The sequence below is a fragment of the Nelusetta ayraudi genome, unplaced genomic scaffold (assembly GCF_046127955.1).
Source record: "Nelusetta ayraudi isolate G7.1 ecotype Tasmania unplaced genomic scaffold, CSIRO-AGI_Nayr_v1 ptg000084l, whole genome shotgun sequence".
In the NCBI taxonomy this organism is placed as follows: Eukaryota; Metazoa; Chordata; class Actinopteri; order Tetraodontiformes; family Monacanthidae; genus Nelusetta; species Nelusetta ayraudi.
The window spans coordinates 1,902,828-1,927,350 of record NW_027466134.1 but is presented as its reverse complement, the minus strand read 5'-3'; the positions used below and the strand labels follow the sequence as shown (position 1 = coordinate 1,927,350).

The 24,523-nt window shown below is 41.6% G+C and overlaps 2 protein-coding genes and 1 long non-coding RNA gene across 3 annotated transcripts in view; 2 read left to right on the top strand and 1 right to left on the bottom strand.

Annotated features, from left to right (window-relative positions):
* Nucleotides 1–24,523, top strand: part of LOC142900668 (glypican-5-like) — a 446,285-nt gene that overhangs the window by 78,213 nt on the left and 343,549 nt on the right. The gene's annotated exons all lie outside the window — the stretch shown is intronic.
* The window catches only part of LOC142900976 (uncharacterized), a 114,559-nt gene that overhangs the window by 21,781 nt on the left and 68,255 nt on the right, over nt 1–24,523 (top strand). The gene's annotated exons all lie outside the window — the stretch shown is intronic.
* Nucleotides 1–24,523, bottom strand: part of LOC142900970 (contactin-associated protein-like 4) — an 88,388-nt gene that overhangs the window by 27,511 nt on the left and 36,354 nt on the right. Inside the window, exons 5-11 of the mRNA XM_076045615.1 lie at nt 24,291–24,494; nt 15,538–15,713; nt 15,004–15,150; nt 12,796–13,063; nt 11,210–11,359; nt 8,590–8,761; nt 2,377–2,483 (exon numbers count right to left, since the gene is read on the bottom strand). Coding sequence (XP_075901730.1) covers nt 2,377–2,483; nt 8,590–8,761; nt 11,210–11,359; nt 12,796–13,063; nt 15,004–15,150; nt 15,538–15,713; nt 24,291–24,494 — 1,224 coding nt within the window. The remainder of the gene's footprint in view (nt 1–2,376; nt 2,484–8,589; nt 8,762–11,209; nt 11,360–12,795; nt 13,064–15,003; nt 15,151–15,537; nt 15,714–24,290; nt 24,495–24,523) is intronic.

Genomic DNA, 24,523 nt, shown 5'->3' with positions numbered 1-24,523 from the left:
TCTTTCACCTGGAACCCTGTACTGGAGCCCGACAGCCAACCAAACTCAAGTGTGTGTGTGTGTGTGATCTCCCCACTCTAAGCTGGTCACACCACCAGGCACGGAAATATTTGATCAATGCCTGGCACTGAAGTCAAAGCCAGCGTGTCTATGATTTTTTACTGGGTGCAGCTAAAACACTGGTGGCGTAACAAAGGTTAAAATCCTGTCACGCAGAGAGAAAAGTGTGCCGCCGGATGTTTCTGATGTGCAGTCTGCCTTCCTCTCATCCGCCGTATAGCTTCCTGTTGCTTCTAATGCCACTCTATTCATCTTTCTCTCTGCGTGACTTCTATCAATCTTTGCTTTTAGATGTTTCTATGTAATCATCTCAATCTTTCTTTCCCTGCCCCAAGTCTGACTGAAGCCTTCTGGAAGTGATTAGAACAAAGCATTTCTGGGACGCTGTCATATTTTATCCACAAAATGATACAAGCAGCGAGTCCTTATCAGTTCCTCACAACAAAGTTCCAGAAGTAAGTCAAAGATTATTTTGCCCCAATCAAATAACTTGGCAACTTCAATAGCACCATTCTTTATGTTCAGCTGGCTTGATGATGCCTCAAAGGGCATGAGAGAATAAAGATGTGAAAATGGCTACATGGAGGCATTATGTCATTTCAGTACACTAACAATTTGATCATACTCTTTGGAATGTCAAGTACAACCACTGCAAACTGATCTGCGCCACTTGGAACTGCTGTAGGTTTTCATAGTTATTCCTAGCCACTGCATTGAGAATCAATAGCATTTATTAACACATTATGGAGCAATAGCAGATGTCTTATTTTTCCCTGAATACAACAAATTTTCTGTGGAATAAAATGTTTTCATTTTGTGTCTGAGGCAGGAGCCAAATCCAAATGGTTTTCCCAATAATGAAAAACAAAAACAACACATGCTTCCATTGGATGGAACTCTTTACCTCCATCAAACTCAACAAACACCTAAGTGGATTAGGAAATGTCGCCAAGGCCTCCAGCAACATCGGGGTGACTAGTACATGGGTGAAATTTCCCCTTGACAGTCACAACCTACCACAAGCGACCTTGAAACGTCTTGAGAAAAAACATTAATTGTTTTGTAATCCAGCCGACGCTTGAAAATGGGGAATGTGGATGAGAGCTTCCACTTAAAGCGAAATGCAATCCCTTTGTTCATTAATTTGTGTGGTATCAGTAGATCCATGCAGAGATGAGTTTTCCTTTATGCATTAGCTGCAAAGATGTCTTTGTTGAAATGCGGCGATGGCAACCTAACTACACGGCTAAAAGAAATGTATAAATATATGTATAAATAAATGAGTTTGACGACATTTTTTTTTGAAAGATGTCAAATGAGATTTCACTCCTTCCCATAAATGAAGCAAGCTTTGCAGATATTTATTATGATAAATATCTGCAAATACACGCACAGAAAAAGAAACATATTACACAATTAAAAATAAAAGCCAGGCTAATTTACTCACCATAACACCATGGTCCCTGTGTTGTTAGTCTATTCCCAATCGAGCACTGAGCTGATTAAAGTTTAGTAAAACAATTGAGTGGAAGGAAAAGTGTTTGGGGACTTTGAGTCAGATTAGAATCAAAGCAGAAGCAGGAGGACATGTTTGGAATACAGTATTAATCCTTGTCCATTAATCAAAGGTTTTGGTGACAGTTTGTCAGCATTTAAATCAATCTTACCATCACAGGATGCACTGGGAGAACTGACAACGGTGGTTCTGTCCACAATCTGTGTTTTTACAGCAATCTGTTTGTTCTTTCAGCTGTTTGTATGAACAACAACAAATTTCAAATCTATTCCGCAAGATGTTTCTTTTGTCAGAAGAGCATGAAATTATAAATAACAATGCCAGCAGACAAAATCCAAGGAAGAAATTTATCAACTGCTGTTTAAGATCATAGTGGCCCACATATCATATGTCCACTTAATAACTGACTTTAGTCTGTGTGTCCTCAGACCAGTCCCATGGTGGCTGTGGGAGTGGCTCTGGCTGCAACTGGATCTGCAGGTCAATTGTTTGTTTAATGTGTCATTGATCGCTCCTTCTGTGTTGTCCTCCGTCCGCCTCACAGTTGAGTCAACTCCCAAGTCAACAGCCAATTTGTGGGCAATTTATAATGTATATCATAAATGTTGTTTATTTTAAAATGCAAAGATGTGTTTTTAAATCGAACTTGCCGCTACAAATCTGTAGCCGAGCATGTGTGAGGATTAGCAAATCTGGATTTTTAATGATGAAAGTTTATGTTTTTATTGACATATGAGGGATCTTCAAATTTTTGCCGAACACTTTGACAAATCATGATGAAGTATAAATGAGATCCTTACAGCTGTGGCAGGTCGCTCCTCTGTAGCCGCTGCCGGAGCAGTTACAGTGGAAGGCGCTCCACGACTGAGTGCACCTCCCGCCGTGTTCACAGTGACTTGGCGAGCACCTGAGAGAAAGACAGAGACAGACAATGGCAGAGTCTGTCAAGAAAGAAAGACTTATCTCGGAAAGTTTCTCAAGGAGAAACCTCAAGCCTCCAGCGCTCCAGACTGCACCGGCGAGCAGGTGTCTGGGAGAAAACCCAGACTGAGAGCGCGTTTAAGAACAAAAGGGAAGCTTCCGTTTTTGAAAAGAAAAACATCACAAGCCGCGTTCCCATGTCAAGTAGGGCGCAGGCACTTGTTGTCAAAAGTAAATCCCTTTTGTAAGTCCCATGTCAGACACAGAAGAAGCTCCTGAATTGCTACCCAACCTGTCGCTCCAAAAACAAAAAAAAAAACAAAGTGGCTTTTCATCATTTATGTTTATGTGTGTGGTCCCTGCTATTTTCAAGATACAGGGCCACGCTTCCCTGCTTAATCTCCCATCTGCTGAGCCGCAACAAAAGCTGTCAAAGGACTTTTTCTTCCCCAAACAGCCCCTCGACAATAATCTTTTCTGTGCCCACACAAAACGCAATGAAAACCATCAGATCCCAAGTTTCTTTAGGTTTGCTTTGTTTTACTTTTATTTCTCTTGTTCTCTTTACCTAGTAATGCATTCCATTTTCCACATTTTGTCCACTGTGGCTCCGAATTTGCAGCTTCACTATCACTGTGTTGTATGTACTTTCGGTTGAGGTTTCATTTCCTGTGGCCATTGCTCTACCCAGCCACAGCTACAGGGGGTTGTCACATAGCCAGTCTGGATTTTATTGGATTTAAAAAAAGACCACATCCATCATTTCAAGTTTGGAAAAGTGTGCGAAGTATGCAGCAAAGCCTTAATTTAATGCATCTAGCTGAACTAAGTTGGAAACAAAGCAAGACGATGAAGCATGCATCAATTACAGTTTTGCCATCCATGTAGTAAAGTTTTATTTTCCTTAATCGATGTCTGACAGTAGACATAATTTTATGCGCTGGCAAATGTTACCTAAGTGCGTTTATTATGTTCATCACCTCTGAGGTGTTGTAGGATAAGTGTGTAATATTTGAAGATTTTGAGAGAAAACAGCGAGATCAAGTGGTTACAGTTTAGATTACAGCGCTCTTTCACTCCCCCTCCCCCTCCTGATTTCGCCAGTGAACTACAGTGGCCTGCGCACACAAACCTGGCACCTGGCGCACACAATGCCTGTCCGCCGCGGATGTGAACAGTCACCCTAATTACGAAACGCGCTGTGAGGTGGGCTGAATTGTCCACACCAGGCTTATGGCGGTGCAAGATGGCAGCTAACTGGGAGCAACACCCCTGCTATATGTATATTCTTATGTATAATTAAAAAAGTTCTATGGGTAGGAAAACTAAATTACTTTTATTGTACTGTGAGTATACATTTTTATTAATGTTTTATGGGCAGTATATTAAGTATATTAAGCTTTTACCAATATAAAAATCAAAAATTCAAAGCAAATTCTACATGCTGGACCTTGAAAGTGTGCTACAAATTTCTCCTTAAAACCAAACGCTAACAAACCGGAACTATACCCACACTATACAAATGTATTTTTTTAAAAAATTTTTTCATTCTTTTCCTTGCTCAAGATGAGCATTTGCATTGATACTCACTTTAATAGCTACACTCATGCAGCAGCCACAGGGTAACTTCACTACTTTCTGTTTGCCATGTTTCTGTGTCTCAGTGACTAATGGGGATAGGAACTTTTAAAATTGGTCCAGTATTGAGTGAGAAAGCCGCAGCTGGCAGTTTAACTAGGTGCGGCTGCTTGCCAAAGCCATTTTCTCCACTGAGGCTGTGAATCAAAGCTTTCATAGGGAATTCATTATAAAACCGATGAGTCAAGATGGTTTTAATGGGGTTTTACACCTGTAGAGAAAATGCAGAGTGTTTTATATCAGTTAAAAAAAACAATGGTACTGCAAATTTTGGCGATTTTGGTCAGAGTTGCAGCCCATCATCTAAAAATAAATACTGAGGATTTCTGTATCCGAAGTCGGAGAAAAGCATTAAAGTACGACAGGAAGAGGTTTGGAGTAGGATAATTAGAGAAAGTGCATGCCATCAGTGGAAAACCGGATAGAGAAAAGTCTGTAGCGGCAGCGAAAAGTTTGAAAAGTGGATGAGCCATTTGACTAACCAAACTACTACCACCGTTGTGTCTGACAGACAAAATTCATTTTTCATCAGAGTTGAAGCTCAACATAATGACCGGCATCTGTTCTTTACATATTCTTGCTCAGTCTTTTCTTACATATCACACTTTACTCGTTCCAACCTGCTTGCACACTCTTGCTCATCTTTTTTCCACACTTCATCGTTGTTGACTGTCGACCGCAGGCACTCAAAATCCTCCACTTTATTTATCTCTACTCCCTACAACCTCACCGTTCCACCTGGGTTCCTCTCGTTCACACACTATTCTTTCTCGCTGCTGCTGACCTTCATTCCTCGGCTTTCCAGGGCAAACCTCCCCACCTCACTACAGATCACAGTGTCATCCGCAAACATCATGACACCACAACAGTCCGTGGAAATTCCTGTCTACCCTTGTCTGCAGTGTGATGTGTAATTCAAGATCACACACAGTTCGACCACGTGGTGTTTGCATAACTAACAGGGGAGGTGTTGAAGTATTCCAATCCTACACACATACACAACCCACACTGTGCTTTTACAGTGCCAGCCATTTAGTTCTGTTTTGCCCTGTTTTGAAGTTTGAGTACTAAATTGCCCTTGAACACAGCTTAATGTTTTCATTCTTTAAGTGGTGCACATCAACTTTAGTGTTGTTACAGGTCCAAGTATATTGTGCATTAATACATCCAAATTACAATAAGCAAAGTCTTAGTTTGACTTTGTTACGATGAATTCTGCTGTTTTTCATAAAAGCCACTAAAACTGCTTTTGGTTGTCTTGGGAGCTATCTTGCCAATTACAATTAGTCGTGGTTATCGTTACGTCTTTGATCTGTGCATGTATTTTTGGCACATTTTAGAGCTGCATTTCACAACAGTTCCAAGGGCCGGTGGGTAAGGTTAAAAATAAGAGATGGGCCTGGGCCATGAACCCCTGAAACAGGATTAAATATTCACTTTTATATTAGTACTTATGCTATTCTAATGATGATAATAAATAATCAGCAATGTGATGTAAAATTAAAAATTAAAAACTATTAAAGCCTTGCTCCCACTATCGAATACCCAGAGGCCAAAGACTCAGAGAAGTTATAATTCACCCTCAGGTTTTTCCGCCCATGTAAACCCTTGGTATGAATTGCTGGTGAAGACTTTATCTTCATTTTAAGCACAGACAAGAGCAGACAAATGTGTGTGCATGTACCCATTTTGCAGCTACTTGGACACCTGCTGTGCCTTTTCTTCCACTGCACTGAATAAAGCAAACTTCTGAAAATACAACTTTTCAAACTGCAAACCGAGATGCACCAGCAGGGAATTGCACTGCCACATATATTGCAAATTCTATCCATAATCCTTCCAGGACTAAAGTTTTAACTTTGACAAAAAAACACTTTGCCCCCTCCATAAATCTCTGGAGTGCTCTTAGCCCGACTTATAATTTGCAATGCAAAACGACAGCGTGCACCACAGCCTTAATCACAGGACCACTGGATTAACAAAGTGAAGGCGGCGGGTGGGTAACTCCGCTGAAACTTTCTAGCGCGGCGTGACATGTCCTATGAAGTGGTTTAAGATCAGAGAGCTGCCAACCACATCCACTTGGCTCGACCAACCCATCTTCAGTCCATTTCCAGCGAGACCGGGATGTCCGACAAAGACTTCAAATGACGGCGGTCCACAGCGAGAGCGCGGAGAGAGCGATGTCATTTTATCCTTTCAGTCAGCACCTGCACCTGTCCGTGCGCATGCACACACACACACGCACGCACAGGACAGAGGCAGAAGTTTGAAGGGTGTCTGTGTGAAGTCGGCGAAAAGTTGCTGGTTTACAGATGCGCAAGCAGACCAAACAGAAAAGAGGGCCTCTCCGTGGCCTGTGTGTACGTTTTCTTTTGGTGCGAAAGTCTGTTGTATCATGCAGTGTTATTCAGTTTGCAGGAACAGGGGTTAAAGCAAACGAAGCGCTGCCGGTCGACAGCTTAATCTATCGCACTTGAGCAAATGCATTCACACAGGGACCAGAGGTCCCAGAGAGCGAGAGCAGAGACTCAAGAGTTGCACAGCAGGGCTGTAAAGTTGGTTTTCCAAAGTAAAATAGATCTATTCCACAGAATAAAACGGGTAAGCGATGACAAATCACCTGAGACATATTAAATGCTTCTCTGGATCGAGTGACTGAAACTTGAAATTGAAACAGACACGTCCTCCTTTTGGCTTTTTAATAAATGTCCAGATTCTGCTCAGCAACGTTTATTCTATGCATTTTTACGGTGTCCTCTATTGGGGTGTTCAGAATATTGTCTCTCTAAATAATACATTATAGCCTTGATCAGTGTGAAATTTCCCATTTGGTCTGATGCCAGCAAGTTTAATCCTCAGCACATATCCGCTCTTCTTTCAATTGAACAGCTTTAAGTGCAATAACATTATTCACACTTTGGCTTGGAAGAAAATCAATAACCCAACCCTGGCTATAAAGGTCATGCGTCTCTTTATCACAGGCATAACAAGACATACAAAGGAAATAAAAAAACCTTTTGATTTTAAATTGCTACCTTGTAGGATTCCATTCTGGGTATAGATTGGCTCACGAGGAGAACTTTAAAAAAAAAAATCAAGCTTCAGTCATGTAACTTCCTTCAAATTCATCTTCGAGGTTGTTCCTGGGATGCCGACATTAATGATGGTTAATGACAACGTCAACTATATTTCCTTGGCCTATTGTCAAGTCAGTAGTTGGTCTCTTCTTACTTTATTGTTGACTTTATTGCTTATTTCCCTTTCACCTAATTTTATTTCAAATTTCTGTCTGCCATTTTGGTTCATTTTCAACTAAAATGGATATGGTTTGGATAACTGTCTGAACTATGTGCACAGAATATGGATTCTGATTTTACTGAATTAGGACATTATGATGTTGTAAAGAATAGCACTGGAGATGTGCCCTTTAACTCGTCTTCTTCTAAATCGACATTGTAGGGCCTTGCTTGCACTAAATTAGAAATGATGACATTTTGGGAAAAGAGACTGAACGAGAGGGCACGAGAGAAGAGTGCGCTTTCTCCAAGGTTCAAATGACATCAGATACATATGATGGCTTGTGAACTGAAGTGGGCTGGTCTGACAAAACTGTAGTCTGTCTTTAGTCTCATTCACACAACACTTTAAAGAACGTCTTCTTTGAGGCAAAGACGGCTACTTTAGATGCAAATGGGTTTGCTCTTGGATTTATTCACCGTGCGATGCCAACACAACGTCCTTCAGCTGCTCCCCAGGGGAGCGGCAAGGTGCAGCGGAGGGTTCAGGTGCTGGGAAGAAAAATCTGGATTTTAAAAACTGGCTGCAGTTGTTCTTCTTCAACTCTTTATCTGCCTGGTGCTTCAGGGGGGATTTTCCAACATGATCCACCCTTCACTTTGTATAAATAACTTATTTAGCCATTCGAAAAAATTTGTTATCACAGCTACTAAAAGTGTAAAAAGTTCAGGGACTCTGCGTTCCTCAAGCAGAAAGAAAAAGAATAATTGTAGAATATTACCTGATTCAACTTCATTAGCTTGTGTGGGTGTTCATTGTATTTCGTGTCATGCAGTGACATTTACAGAGTCTGCCTGATTATTGTTGATAGTTGCACTCAGATGACTTTGTGCAGGCGGCTCCTTCTGTCAGACTACTTTATTCTCAACAAAGTGCACACAAATGGCATTCACAAATGAACGTGCATTTTCTTTCCATCTATGTTATGAGGAGTTTGATCTTAAAGCTGCGTCTGAATACCAGCGACAGCCTGCTCTCATGTTTGTGAAAGCCAACTACCTAAACATGAAAATTAAAAATGTTTCCAAATGTGGTACATGTAAACATGTACTTGTTGTTGACGTGACATTGCGTCACATCCGAGGCTTCCGTGATATATTTGGCTCGCAGCGAAAAAGAAATTAAAGACGGAAAAACGACTCCAGGGAACCAACCTGTCTGTGATGCCGCACATATCAATCAGCAGGCGGCTGTAGTTTCCCAGCAGCCTTTGCTGCACCTCGATGAGGTCGACGGTTTGGTTATCGAGATTCAGCAGGCGCATGCAGCCCTGGAAGGCTGAGAAAGGGTTCTTGCAGGGTACACGGCTCTCCTGACCAGGACAACCTGAGGAGAGAAAACAGATTATACAAACAAAATGTCAGGCGACAGATTTGTCATTAAATATTCAACAGTTTTGGTTTTCTCACTGAGCCCAAATATTGCAAATGATTATACAACCTCACTCGACTGTGTTTCCCCCCCGACATTTATCAGGTTAAATTAACTGCAAAACATAGAAACTGCTTTTCTTGTTAAATTATTTTTCCAATTTTGTTTTTCAAGATTAAGGCCAATTAAAAGTTAAAGGAGGAGTTGCTTAGTTTTTCAGCGCAGATTTTGTTACGTACAAGCAAATAGACTGCTGACACCTGTTGCAGACATGACACAACATCCAACAAAGCAGGTGGATTTCTTTGTTCCTCACCAGCACCACTTTCATTCCACTTCAAAGTCACTGACATTAATGAAGATGTTGGAAATCGGTGTAGGAGCTTCAGGGTGAGCACAGCCTATGAATAATCACGCTTTTTGGGAGAACTGGACCGACTTTACCTACAAATGTTTGAGAAATGCGGGCAGGATGGCTGCAGTGTTGCGTTTAAACAGAATCCAAAATCATAACCTCTCTGGCCATAATAAAGGATTTTATTTTAACTTTTGGGGAGCCGTGGAGGACGTTACAACATTCAGGGAACAAAATTGGATGTAAATCGTGTTTTATAGTGTGGACTTTCACCAAAGCCGCTCCAGTGATAATGACAGACATTTGTCATGGTGAGAAACAACAATAATGGAGAAGATTTCAGCACTGGCTGATTACGGAGTTCTGCATGTCAACAACATGTTTTCATGTCTATTTCAACAGGGCTAAAAAACAAACAAACAAAAAAGTCTGGCAAACTAGTGCAGCACTTTTTATTTATGGATTGGATGTTTGCTGGTACCGTTGCCTGGCGATAATTAAAAACGCTGCACATCCCTGCTTATTTCTGTTTGTTTTCGCAGAGTGCTTAAAAAGCAGCGTGGTGTGCTATTTTGCATTTTTCGCAAGCCAACTCTGTCTCATTGGACCTAGAAAACAGCATCTGTAGAGCACTTAGAAATTAAAAAAAAAACAAACCACTTAAACACTGGAGTGTCGGTGCAATTGTGCTGTTAATAAGAAAACTTCCTGAAAAAATCATATGGGAGTGGCAGTTGTTAATTACAACGAACAAAAGAATCAAGTGCAGTGAGAAAGATGCAGAATGCATGATGAATAAAAAAATCTTCTATGTTAATATTTAATCTGATCTCAAGCAATCCAGTGTGATGCATGCTAAGAGAGACAGAGCAGACATGGACTTGCTTCTTTTTCAAGTGAAAGCGTAAGATCAGAAGAAAGACGTCTTCCACTTGAGAATCACCACTCTGAGGTGGGAAATGGTCGGTGAAGTAACCAAACCAACATTACTGGTATCTTTTGAATCTCAGCTCAACATGCATCATGAAATAGAATTATATACTGTATATATAAATATTGCAATACACTGAGATTTGAGTTTCTGGTTGTATCTCTCTTGTTTACATCATTTGTTCATGTCAAGGACGCTCTCTGGCGCCCTTCACCGGCACATTCTATATTCAGATACCAATCTGAAACACCTGGAGGCCAATTTAAGACTTGAAGGTGCAAGCTGGGGTAGCCAAGATTTTCTTGCTGGGCGATGAATGATATCATCGAAGGTCAAAGGAGGTCATAGGTACGTTTTCCTGTGACCGGGTCTATTTCAAAAATGTTGGGCGCTCTCCTTTTTCACACTCTGCAGTTTACCAACACAGAGAATCCTCAAAAGACCGTAATAGGCTATATAGAACTTTAGGAGGTGCTAAATCTGTCTAATCCACCAAATAATGCTTAAAGGGTGATGGTGGCATTTTGTGGCCAAAAACAAGCAGTGGAGCTCCAGGCTCTGCGTTGCTCTAATTACAGTCAGTGCATCAAGGGCAGGGTTCTGAACCTGCTGGCAGCTGAGGGAGGAAATGATGAGTCACCTTTTTGAAAAGAAAAAAAAGAAAGAAAAAAAAAGAAGTATATTTATTTGAGTTTATTCTGTTTTTATTTGTCCTTGTGGCAATGACAGTGATACATTTTGCTTTGATGATTAGTCACTGGAAAAAATCCTTTTGGTAAGAGAAAAAAAATGCATTAGGGAAGAGCTGAAAGCAAAAAGAGACAAAATGGTAATGGAAAGATCAGCTGAAGAGCAACGAGGCAAGAGAGGAGGATGAGGAGGAGGATGGAGAAAAGACAGGGAGACTAAGCAGCTTTGTGGCTTCATTCCCCAGCGGAAGACAATAAACCTCCTAAAAAGATCTGAGGATAATAATTATGATCTGAAATGCTCCATTCAGATGCGCACATTGGCAGTGTTTTGATCTTTGGGAGAGAAAAGACCCCTCAGCGCCATTTGAACCAAGAGAGCACCTTGACACAGCTGCAGACCATATGAACGCAACATGTACACTCACCACCAAAGAAGAGTTGTGTGTCTGTGGTCAGAGGGAGCAGGATGCTTGTGTGAGCGGTGGCTCCTTCGTCCTTGTCCAGCGTGATGCTCAGATGGTCGGGACCCGAGCTCAGCTCAACGGAATGCCACTGACCATCGTTCAGACCTGAGCCTGTGAGGAGACACAATGCACGACACTTCAAATGTACATTGACGAGGCACCCAAAGGTGTTTTGCATAGCTGGATTGTGTTTTATTTGCATCATGTTTTGCAGGCCTGTTTAGATGCACACAAAGCTGATTTCCTGGGAGGAGCACAGTCACTCCACGATGGAAATTATTATCATTATTATTATTATTATTATTATTGTTGTTATTATTATTATTATTATTATTGTTATTATTTTAGACTAATTAAGTGAAATTGGATCATTTTTCACAGCACAGTGGTTGAAGAGCACTGATCTCAATTACCTCTCTGCTGTCTCCAACCAGGCTGCCCATTTTTCTCTGACCCCTGACATCAATAAAACATTTTCCTGCCCCTGACTGGATTTTTTTTTTTTTATGGGAGCATTTTCTGCAAACCCTAGTGTCTGCAAATCCCAGTAGATCAGCACTTTGTGAAACACCTGCTTAAGTTCTCTTTCTCCTCTGTTCTGATGCTCGTTTTGAACTTCACCAAGTCGTATTCACCGAATCTAATGCGTCGTGTTAATCAATAGGCCGATTAGCTATTTGTGTTAAAATTGTGTTAACAAGCGATTGAACATTTTATGTATTAGAGTGGCTGGTGAGTATTTCTGCATGACTATAATTGATTTAATTTAAAAATCATCTTTCCCAAAAAACAGATTTACAAATTACTTAGGACTAATCAAATCCCTTGATCAATATCTCATAATTTATTGATCATGAGATCATCTAAAATCTTGCAACATATCTCTGCGTTAGAGAAGGTCTCCACTTCTGTTGTCTGGTAAATACTGCAGAGTAAGTTAAGGACATTGGACACAGCCGAGTCGGATTAATGTTAAGAGTTGAAACTCTTCTTGGCTCGGAGGAGCAAATGGCTTGCAAAGAGCAGAATTCAAAATGTAGCTCATAACAGTGGAGCGCATGGATCTGCTGTATGCTGCAGTAAATTCTTGCTCAGTCTCAATAGGTAGGTGCCTGTTTTCAGATTAATATCTTTTCATCCCAGACTCCAGTGTTGCAGTCTTGTATGGTTTAAAGATCCCATGTAAACAACACATTTAACCCCTTGGCCACAGACTCCCGCTGACCTGGGATAGGCATCAGGAATGTGTCATTGCCCTTTGTGATATCACATAGGGCTCAGTGCAGCAACTGCACATTTTTAGTAAGCACTGCCTGGAAAGCAGAGCAAGTGAAGACAGTCAAATATGGACTTTTTCCAATTCTCAAGACACAAATATTGCTAGGACATTTTTTAATTTTGCCTAATGTAGCACTTTAAATAGATCAATAACAGTTCTGAGCAGTAAATATGTTTTTCTATCAACAACATTTGCCCAATATCAACCTGAATTCACACCTCAGAGCCCATAAACATAAGATGAACTCCAAAGCCACAAGAGGACTGACCTGTGCTGAGCTCCAGCTGCGCCTTGCCAGCCCTGCTAATCTGTAGGCGCAGTCTGGCGTCGCTGAGGTACAGCCAGACCACGCCCTCCTGCTGCGGGAGGTCGAAGGTCAAGAGAAGCCCGCCCTTGTTCCACGTCCGGAACTGCAGTGCCACCGAGACGACCCCCGACAACCAGTGTGTCAGCCCTGGCAACTGCAGGAAGCTGCGGGAGTCGGTGAACGTCACAGAGACGGAGACTGGCTCAGCACAGGAAAAGGTCACATTGCCCTGAGGAAAAAAAAATGATGGAAGAGAAGAAGACAGAGAGATGGCGATGAAAGATATAATAGAACATGAATATGCATAAGTTGCGGAGGCTGACGCGGTTTGACTCCATGCCACGGAGGTCTCATCAGCAACTCTCTGGGAAAGGACACGTGTATTACCATATTGATACGGGGGGCTGGCTAAAAGGGGCCGGGGAGGCTGACAGCCGGTGGAAGTCCCTTCTGCCGCTTATGTGTCTAGTGGAAAAAACCGGCAAGATAACGTTTTTCAGACGAGTTTTTAGGTTGGTTGTGTGTGTGTTTTTCATTTAACCGAACATCTAAAGACATTAGCATGATTGCAATTTCCGTTATCCATCTGAAAACCTAAACGTGGGCGGATATAGAGACACATGGCACAATGGGTATGTAATGTGTGTGGGGGGCCCTTTTAAGATGCATCCAGGGACCCCAGGTCATCAGCGCAATTTGAGAAAACAAATTGTACGCCGATACTCATCGTTTTGCCAACATAAAATGCATATTACATCAACTATAATGGATCAGTCTCTTCATGGTTTCCCCTCATTTACATTCATCTTCCTCAGATTCTTTTTTCATCAGGGCTAAGTCTACTTATGTCCCATAGTTCTTTGTTTTTATCTTGGCTTTGGGCTTTCCAACCTCAAAATATGCAAGTAATGATATTAGTGATGATAAAGCAGCAGTGTGGAATGTGTGTGTGTGTGTGTGTGTGTGTGTGTGTGTGTGTGTGTGTGTGTGTGTGTGTTGTAGTGTTAATGACAATGATGAAGTTTTCTGGTGTGAAAATAAAGCTGATGGTGATGCAAACGATCAAAATGGGACTCATGGCGGTGAACATCAGCATAATAATGACATTAATGAACAGTGGGAGACAAAAGGCCAGAGGATGACAAAAGATGGAATTTGTTCTAAACTTACTTATTATGGGATAATTTCACCATTTGCAACAATAAAGCAACATGAGAAGCTAAATAATGGACACCCCCATTTTATACAGAGCCACACTGAAATGAATCGAATACTGAAAAGTCCAAATTCTTGGAAACATATTCAAAGTTTCAAGGTCTTTTCAATTGTTCAATGTTTTAATTAAAATAAACAGATGTGACCTTTAACCTAGAAAAAAAATCTGTTTGCGAAACAATTCCAATGAGATAGAATTAAAGCAAAGCAGTTTTATAGTGGTTATGCATAATGTACAATGAAATTGCAAGATCAGAATTGATGATTAGTCCTGAGCCGCCACTTTGAGCTTTGCTTTTTGGAGGGTGGGAGGAAACCATTGTGCCTGGACAAAACCCAGGTGAACATGCTGGTGAGATCTCATCCTGGGCAGAGGAATAGTGGGTGGGCACTGTTTTTTATCATCTGTTTCAATACACCACATGGAAGCTTGCACTGCCTGCTCACACAAATCACTTTGACTTGTTTTCAGAAAAGATTCTAAAAACCAAACAGACTACATTCTCCTTTTGAGGTGGCAAGTGGGAAAATTTTAAAAAATATTGAATTACTGGACTGCTGGTTTATCTCTTTTGATTTGTTTGTCTCATTATGAAAGAATGGGGATTGCTGGGTAACAACATTGCTGTATGGATTTCATTATGTGAGAGTGCACCTGCCGCGCAGAATCTGAATGTCAGCGGTCAATATTTGAAAGCAGATGAGTGAATCAAGCTGCAATCATAAGACTGCAATCTCCCAGGGTTCTACACAAGCCTGGAAGTGGCTGAGAAGGTGGCAAAGCATTTTTTTTAAAAGCAGTCGCTGCCACGCACAGAATGACAACCCCCCCGGACCCCTCCCCCCACACACACACACCTCCGAGCAGGTGTGTCAACAGCCACCTAGCAGGTAATGTATGAGGAGATAGCTAGATTATATAACATATAACATCGCACCATTCGTCCAACTTACCACGACTGAGACCTGCTGGTTGTTTTTTTTAGCCAACTCTATCAGGTTGAGGTTATTGTAGAAGAGGTTTTCCAGGCAGCCGTGAAAGTTCCTGGTGGACAGAATGGGTCTCTGTAGCCCATGACCTTGAACAGTGCCCAGACTGAGCTGTGCGAGAAGATATGACAGAACAGATAAGATCAATCAGCTGAAATGCAATCGCCTCAATTATTAGGCTAAACAGATTATTTCTGTTTAAATGCTCACTTGAAAAATCTCAGTGGAAAAAGAGTTTCTTGTCAAATAAAATATTAAATTCTAAGTAAATTTTGAAGAGATCTGAGATGGGTAATTGTTAATTGATAAGTGCCATTGTCACATTGATTAAATAAGAATTCGACAATTTTAATCAACTACCCGCCAATTAAAGGACAATCATCATCACAACAAATGAGAGCTAGAAAGAAAAATATCATCCGTGCCTCTTCGGATGTCGAGAAGCAAAGAATAACTTGAACAGACTTGAACTTGAACTTGTATTCGAGTAGGACTAACCTGGTGAATGTCCCAGTTACTGAGCTCAGCTGGAACCTGAACCTGGTGGGTGTTTTTATCCACAGTGAGGTTAACGTGAGCGCTGAGCCGCTCGAGCTTCACGCCGTGCCACTGCTGGTCATCTAGCAGACTTCCCAGAGCAATGAGAAGCTGCCCTCCAGAGGTCGAACCAACGCCTGAAATCAGATGAACAGAAAGAGTGGCTGGCTCTGCCGCATGTTCGCTGCTATGCTAAGCTACAACATGGTGGAACGAAACGTATATCTGGCATTTTAGCCAAGTCTGTAAAGTGCTGGATGATTTGGAAATTGGAAGAGAAACTGATACATTCACTCAATTGGTCGGCAAAATTTTTCACTCGCACTCTGTAAGCGCTAACGAACGTCTCACAAGCTGAAGCTTGACACATGGTTGAAACCACACCTTTTCTGCTGAGCAGCTTGAAAGACACAGCTTTATATGAACTCATGCTTTTGAACTTGAACCTGAAATAGAGAAGGTTAGAGAAATAAATGCTCTTTGCCAGCACATTTTATTTGACTAATGCTCATTGAGATACTGTGTGCGCGTCCTGCCGAGACTTGTTTCCTTTGGTTTATTAAAAAAACAACCTTTGAGGTCAGCCTGTTGCAGTCACATTTTGAAGGAAAAGCCAGGCTCAAGTGTTGTGTGGAACCATATCTATTTAAAAAATATATATATATATTGTAGTACATCCTTTTATGTGCTGATGGAAAGGTTACAACAGAATAGTCCAGACAGCCATAGATAGAAAGGTAGACACAGAGATAGATCTCTATGTACTATGGACTTTTAAAAAATGCACCTGACCGACACGTTTCAAGTCACGAGTCAGTGCTTGCCGCTGTTTCTGTATGCCGTCTGATCTTCCTCCGGCCAGATTTTGCTCTGTGCACGAGAGCTCCCCCAGCTCCCAACACATACGCTGCCACAGTTTGACTCAGTCGCCGAAATGATGAACATGAGCTAATACCAGTGGCAAAACTCACAACATGCCTTTTTCAATGTGGCTAAGGCCACTTCAGAGAAGAGAAAGGAAATGTAACAACAGATTCCACCAGCATCAAGCTTTCCTGCATTTGTCTGAAATGTGCAGGTTTTGCTGCAAAGATGTTTTTATCGTGAAAGAAATGATGGGTGAGCTACACTCAATGTGCCGTGAAAGCCGGGATTTTGCTCACTAAAACACTGAATTAATCATTGTCGGCGGTAACATTCGATGTGAAGGTGATGCGAGCTCTCCCAAAATCACGCAGTCACCTTGACATTTGACGAGCCCGACTGAAAAATGAAACGCACGAAAGAGGCCGAAGATTTTGGTTTATTGGTCAACATTGCTGATGCAAGTGTTTTGCATTAGAAGACGGTAAGTTTCCCATGTGTGACAGAATTTCGAATCATTAATGTAAATAGAAAATAATCAGTTAGTCGGTCATCAAACTCTGTGTGTGTTTGAAAGAATATAATCATTCATTCATTCACTCATTCATTCACTCATTCATCTTCTATACCCGCTTATTCCTATTGAGGGTCACAGGGTCTGCTGGAGAACCCAGCTGTCTTAGGGCGAAGGCAGGGTGACACCCTGGACAAGTCGCCAGTTCATCGCAGGGCCACATAGAGACAAACAACCATTCACACTCACATGCACACCTACGGACAATTTTAGAGTGTTCAATTGACCTCACATGCATGTTTTTGGACTGTGGGAGGAAGCCAGAGAACCCGGAGAGAACCCACGCAGACACAGGGAGAACATGCAAACTCCACACAGAAAGGAATCGAACCCCCTTCTTGCTGTGAGGCGGCAGCGCTAACCAATGCGCCACCGTGTCGCCCAGAAAATAATCATTCGATTTTTATTTGGATTGAATTTCTACCAACTTTTGCCTGTTTTCCTCCAGTTTCTATTGTTAAACTAAGCTAATCCTTTCAGACTTCTCTCATCACACAAGGATATCAAGGATTGCAATGGAATTCCCAAAGTGCCCAGTGACGTGAATGGGTCATCTAATGAGGCGATGTGTTTGGCAGTGGGGAGCTGACGATCAATGCAACAATCTGTGGGAAAACAATGACACTTAACCTTCCTCTCATACCAAGTCCCTTTGCCTCTCGCATTGTCTGTCAGCTTTCATTTCCCTCATCCCGGCCTCTCCTCCTGCGTGCCTGTGGGGCAATAACCGCTTGATTTATCCAAACTGAGTAGACTAATATTGAACGTTCTTGTCTTTAATCTGAGGAGAGCGCGCCGAACACTGGTGCCCACTTTCCTGGAGTCTACCTTCCCAGACAGCTCCCCGAGGCAATATCACCTCATCATATTCTATCTGCTGTTCCATTATAGCTCTTTGCTCTGCTCTAAATCTGTTTATGAAGGACGACAGTGACAGGGCTCACTGTTATAATTGTTTCTGCATTTCATCATCACGTGGCCAACTATTGGATGTACTGCCTTGGCAGTTGAAAATATTATTCTGCCTCCCAACCAATTCAAAGTTTTGGTCACAACAGGGAGTTGAGTTCAATACTGTGAAAACAAGCACCGGGAGACAATAAATACTGCTGTGTGTCGCATGTGTGCTTCCATCTGTGCAATTAGGTTTTGTAATTAAATAAAGTTGATCTAAACAACACAGCACTATGAGTGCACAGGAAAACTATAATTGAAAGAAGAAAAAAACAAGTCTTAAATGAAGGTTTGTTTTTCCCATTTCTATATTTCAGCAAAAGAAATACCAACGGAAATGTCAAAATGAGCAATGTGTGTTGAAACTACATTACAACGTCTGCGTTTAAATGGAAGCAGACGCCTTACATTGGCAATGTATGTGATTTAATACTATTATACCATTCCAACCGTCCATTCGTTGGAGATGAAATGTATTTATGGATGTTTTTATTCTTTGTAATATTTATGCTTGCCACTGTCTTGGCCAGGGTTCCCTTGAAAAAGACATTTCAATCTGAATGGGATTTTCTACCCAGTGAAATAAAAACATTCTATCTGTACTTTGTTGCACTGTAGAAAAGTTTAGCTGAATCATTTGCTGCCACCTTCCACTGCTGATGTCATTTGTAGTCAGAGTCAAGGCACTGCGGAAGGCAGACATTCTTTATATACTGTATTGCCCCCATACAGATGGATGGCTCTTGCCAACTTATATAATGGTGTTTTTCATGTTTTGCTGTTTATTCTGCCCAAATGATGAATGCAAAGGCAGAAACAAAACATTAATACATTACGCCATTAAAAATGTTGCAGAAAACATTGTGCAGAACCCAGAGAAGAGCATGTGTTGTGTGTTTGTTTTCCATTCATGACAAAGGTGGCAACAATCAATGGAAAGATGATGTTGATGGGGGAAAAAAAATCTGTACAACTGAGGTCTGGACCTTAATCTGTCAATCATTATTTCACTCCACGCCTCACCCTCTGGTATTAAGATACGACTAAAGAAAAAGTAAAAGGTTTGTTCCAGTTGTTTAAAGTTAGAGAGACCTTGAGTAAAGTAAAACCATACCTCATCTCTCAGCGCCACTAGACAGTCTGTAAATACACATGATGTTGGCATGGAGGTTTGACATGCTGCATACATTTGCCTCAGATTGCCTTTTTTTTAAATTTTTTTTTTTACATAAAGTATCCCTTCTAATCTCCTGACATAAATCTAAATGAAATATAAAGCCTGCTATTCTGGCACGCTCTAGTTCCCAACAGAAGATAGTTGTTTTCCTCAGAACAAGAAGAGCTTCTGTGTAGCTTATCAACTGTTTACTCTGAGGTGAGAGCTGTTTTTCTTTTTGTGATCACAACTTAAATTATTACACAGCAGGACCGTGTGTTTTGGAGGGGGAAAAAAAAAACATGTCCGCCCCATCAAATCTCCCCTGTAAACACGAAAGCTGTGGTTTGTGTGAGGCTGTTTACAGCAAAGCCTCCTGCTGACTAGCTTGTCGATCACGGCAGTCAACATGGAACATAGTGAGTAAATTCAGCAGCAATCACCACAAGTCACAGTCTCTCCTATTCACTGTGCCAACTGGCAAATTTTGCTCAGGAGCAAACCGGCTGCTTTTTACTGCTATATTTACACTGCACAAGAAGAACTCGTCAAGATATGTCACACTGAAAACACGTTAATTAGAAACATACAAGATCCTTTGAAGTCTCAGTTTTAGGCATTCAGGTGCATTTCATGTCTCATCCAAATCATTTCTGTAACTTTCTGGGAAATATGATTTAAATATTTAATTCATGCTTGGCTTCTGCAAGAGTGTGGTTCTAAATGAATGGGATTGGTCCAAATGTATTTGGCAGATGTCTGGTCCAGTCAGCGGTCCAGGTTTTGACCTGGACAGTGAAATGTTTGCTTTTGGCTTGGTGTTTGAATGTGCTGTATAAGTGAAAACCATCTTCTGCTTATGCGTATGGAATATGTGAGCTGGTAGACTTTGCCATTGGTGCACAAACTTATATGTATCCATATAGAAATGACAATTGCTAAATAGCTCTGAGTCAGTGGACAAGGTTGCTGCATTAATTCAGCACCGCCTGTCCAATTCTCTCGTACCTTTTTTAGATGACAGTTTGAGGACACATGCAAATAGTCAAACGGGTATTTATAATCAATTACGAAAATGTGAAGCCACAAGAGGCACCACTTTGTTATTTGTACACTATTTAATCCGACTAGACTGAAAAGACTCTTAAACTGCAGCCCCTCTCGCTTCTGCACAACACGGACGGCATTTAGTCAGCAAAACATAACAACATCTCTCCAGAAAGCAGCGGAGCAGCGCACACCGGCGCCGGGTGCATTTCGCCGCCGCGTATTACAGCTTCCTGGTGACAGTTCAGAATTGAACTGAATTATGAAGCAGCGGGGTACACTGCAGCAAACTGACATTTTGATGAATGTAAAGCGGGGGAGAAATGAGATGGTTTGGGGTAGAGGACATAAATCTTAATGAGGCAGACAATTCCGTCAAACTTCTCGGATGGCAACAAGATGAAGGGGGAGGGGTGGGAGAGGGAGAGGGGTCATTCGCCGTTTGTGTATTTGCTCACCAGCATGTTTGCCCACTGGCCTTTGCCTCTGGGTTGGTTCGTTTTTCCTGCATGTTTGAAAGATATAGAAATATCCCCAACGGCACACGTTCCCCATTACTATTCACCTTTAGCTCCTGTGCAGCTCAGCCGGCTCAGTTTCCTCCCGATGTGACTTGTTAAGGAAAGGAGAGGAGAGGCCACGCCCAAATATGTGGGAGATAAGTATGGAGACCGACCAGTTGTAACGATTCAAACATTTAAATCTAAGTTCCGGGACATTTCCTATGGGGTTTTGCTTTAGAGTAAAACAGTATTTCAAATTAGAATATCAGGAAGTTTAGAGTTGATTTTCTACATAGTCAAGTAGTTTCAACAAAGTTGAATAGTTTGAATCAACTTAATATTTCAATTAGATGTAATTGGTAAATTTATAAATGCAAAACTTGAATAAACCGGAATTCATCATGTGTTACCAATTCCGTGTAGATGGGCGTATGGTGGCTCTGAACAGATGCTCAAAATGCTGTCGATTACAGCGTCTGCACACCACATGGACTGTGTTTGCAGAAGAAGTGAGAAGCAGAGAAAAAAAGTTCATTCACAGCACGGTGATAAGGACGGTGAATGTCACCATCACTGGATTACCACGGCTAAAATCTGACCTTTTCGCCATTACAACACTGAACAACATTTATTTACCCCCCCACCCCCGAGTTCTTTAAAGCGGTTTGTTGATGGCCTCGGGTCTAACAGGGAGACGTGACAGTTACTGCTCACGCCGGTGATGTCAGACAGGCTCCTCCCAAGACCTCTCCATCACTGACAGGTGGAGACCAGGGGATTTATACTCCTCTGCAGCCTCCCAACCCGATGCAAAATTATAGTGTTGCGATTGGCAGCATCCAGATTGCAAGGGCGTTCCAAATGAATGCTGAGGTTTGGTGGGGAGAAAAGAAATGCAGGACGGCCGCACGATTCTTACAAGACACGACGCGGGACAGTCTTCCGTGACATGGCATCAAATGAGGGTTGTCGTCTCTAAGAACAACGACCCTCAAACCCTTTCAAGAGGCAATTACAAGAGAGTCAACAATTTAATTGAAAGTTAAAAAGTTTAACTACTACCTAGATGATGGGTGATGCTGATTGCTGATGGGATATGTAGGTCAGAAGGAACATGTGAGAATTGAACAAGAGCAGCAAAAGAATCGACAGACTCTCTGTTGTCTCCTACAACCAGAAGTTCTCAGTCCCGCATACAAAGAGACAATCGATTGTTGTATTAATTTAAGACGTTTGTTTCAATAGAAACAGAAAGCCTTGGTGTACGGCAATTTGATGAAGTCAGTGGATACAGTGAGCATGTTTACATGCACAAGACATCTGGTTACATTATATGATGTGTCTGAAATAAGGTATATATATCCCCAGCATGGATATCACCATTTACATGTTAATCTGCCTGTTCTGAACGAAGCAGAGATGCACACTTTAAGTGGTGAAAACCTCATGACATTAATGCCAAAGCTTGTTGAGTTGTCTGATCACATAAAATGTAAAAGCCATGAACACTCCTGCTGTGGCCTGGTGCTTATGCTGAAAATGAGTGGTATTAGTCTCTTCACATACAAACTGGCTCTGAAACTGGTGATAGGCAGGACTTTTCTTTTGTGACCTAATGTAGTTTTAAGCAGCAAATGCTTTTTACACCATTTGACTTGCACATCCGCTGCAAATCGGATGGTTCCCATCTGATGCAGCCATACTTTGCAGCAAAAGCAGTGAGAATTCTGATGAACGTTATAACGTTATTACTTCTTATTAAAGTGACACCCAACACTAGCTGCTTGTCATGCTTTAGTTATGAGGTTTAATCTTCAGCAGTGGTGTAAGCCTATCTCTGGTCAAACATATACGATGTGTACGTGGACGGTTATAATCCATCAGCTCTACAAGGTGTGGAAAGAGGACTAGAAGCTGGTAATGAGTCATTTGAACTGTAAGTAGCATCCGTGTGTTCCTAATTATTGGCAATTTTTGCCTTTTTTTTTTTTTTTTGCAATGTTTGAGTAAGTGAAGAAAAGCAGCAGCTGGTGAACTTGGTAGCACTGGACTCTAGCGGTCAGACGGCACCGCTGATGAGTGCTCTGCCATATGGTGGTGACATGTCAGCCTGGCCGCCATACAACACTTCAGGTTTAACCTCATTTACACCAACACACACACACAGACACACACACAAAGATTTTCTCCAGCCAGACGTTTCCTCTCCTCCAACCAGCCCTGCTCTGCAGAGTTCAGCCCCAACACATGTTGCTCACATCCATCAAGCACTAGGAGGGGGTGTGAAGATGCCAAACGGAAATGGAACAGGTGGAGAAAGAGACACATTGTTGCTTGTGGGAAGGTCTGGAAATGAACTGAAAAAAAAGAAGCCTACCACAGAAATAAAGTTGTTAAGTCCCGCAGGTGACGCCAACCAGTCGGAAAACAACACTGATGTTTATGTTTGTCTCTTGTTAGAACTGTGTGTCTGGCCAAAAAAAAAGTTTTTGTGTGTTTCATAAGTATTATAGCTACATCAGATATTTCACTTGAGGAATATAGTTGAAAAAATAAATGTATAAACTGCAGGGCAAAAGCAGGAAAAAGTCTTTAGAGTTGGCTGAGTTTTATCATCGTAATCAATCTGGCAAACACACAAACAAACGAGAAAATGCACCAAGGCCAAATTAAAGACAGATTCATTTAACTGTTGGGGGGGGGGGGGGGGGGGAGCTTTGAAAGCAACTTTCTTGAAAATGCTTTGGAGTCTCCGAGTGCAAAATAACAAAGTAGTTGACATTTACTCAGCGACTAAACTTAACTGGCTCAGAACAACAGCAAATTAATAGAAAGACACAGCAGCACTCGTTGCCAGAAAAGATTTTTCAAAGGGGGATAGAAAAAAATTATTACCTTCTTCACAAAGTTTCTGCATAAATCAGGAGTTTAGTCTCTTTTTCATCAATAAAAAAAAACTGCTGTGAAGCGAGGATAAAAATCCAAGATGCTTTCCTCTCATTTTGTCAAAATCCACACACAGCGCACATGCAGGCTGCAGGATTTCCAGTCCTATTTCTTTAAACAGTTTAACTGTTGTTTGATAGGTCATGCAAAGGTGCAGAATGAGAATAGTAATGATAGAATGGCTTGGATTTATATAGCGCTTTTTAAAGCACTCAAGGCGCTTCACATTGAAACCATTATTCATTCACACATCGGTGGAGGTAAAATTCATACCAGTGCATAAAATACATACAATATGTAACATTCACTCACATCCACACAAGGCAACCTGCCCAAGAACAAAATGACCTGCTCAGTCCTTTACCTGCTGAGTAATGCTGGCTCTTTTTTCTGGAGAAAATGCAAATGATCTACAAATGATCTGTGAACTGAGTGGAGTTTCTGGGTTGTTACCATTAGAAAGCTATTTACAATTAATATATATATTAAAAAAAAAAAAAAGCGGTTTATATTAACATGTGATTTTCTTTGATACAAAATTGCATTTTCCCTTTAACATCTTTTTATTCCCGAGTAGTTTGCCCTTCCTTGTTGCGTAGCCCTGTCACGCGGCCGTGTGTCAATAAAAAAATAAAAATCCAATCTGATTATGAACAGAAAGATGTTGGACCTTGTTGGTGGTAGAGCAGCAGGCGTCCTTTCTCCAGCACCAGGGTGAGGCTGTGCTCCCCGTGTCCCTCTGCATGGAGCAGCGTCCCGGAATTCCTCAAGGTTTTAAACTTCAGCGAGATCACTTCCTTCCCCGTCGGGCTCGGCCACACGCTCAGTCTGTAGATCAGGCTGCCGCTGCCATCAAAGCTGGCCACATCCTGAGCTGTGGAATAGAGGGGGGACCATTACTAA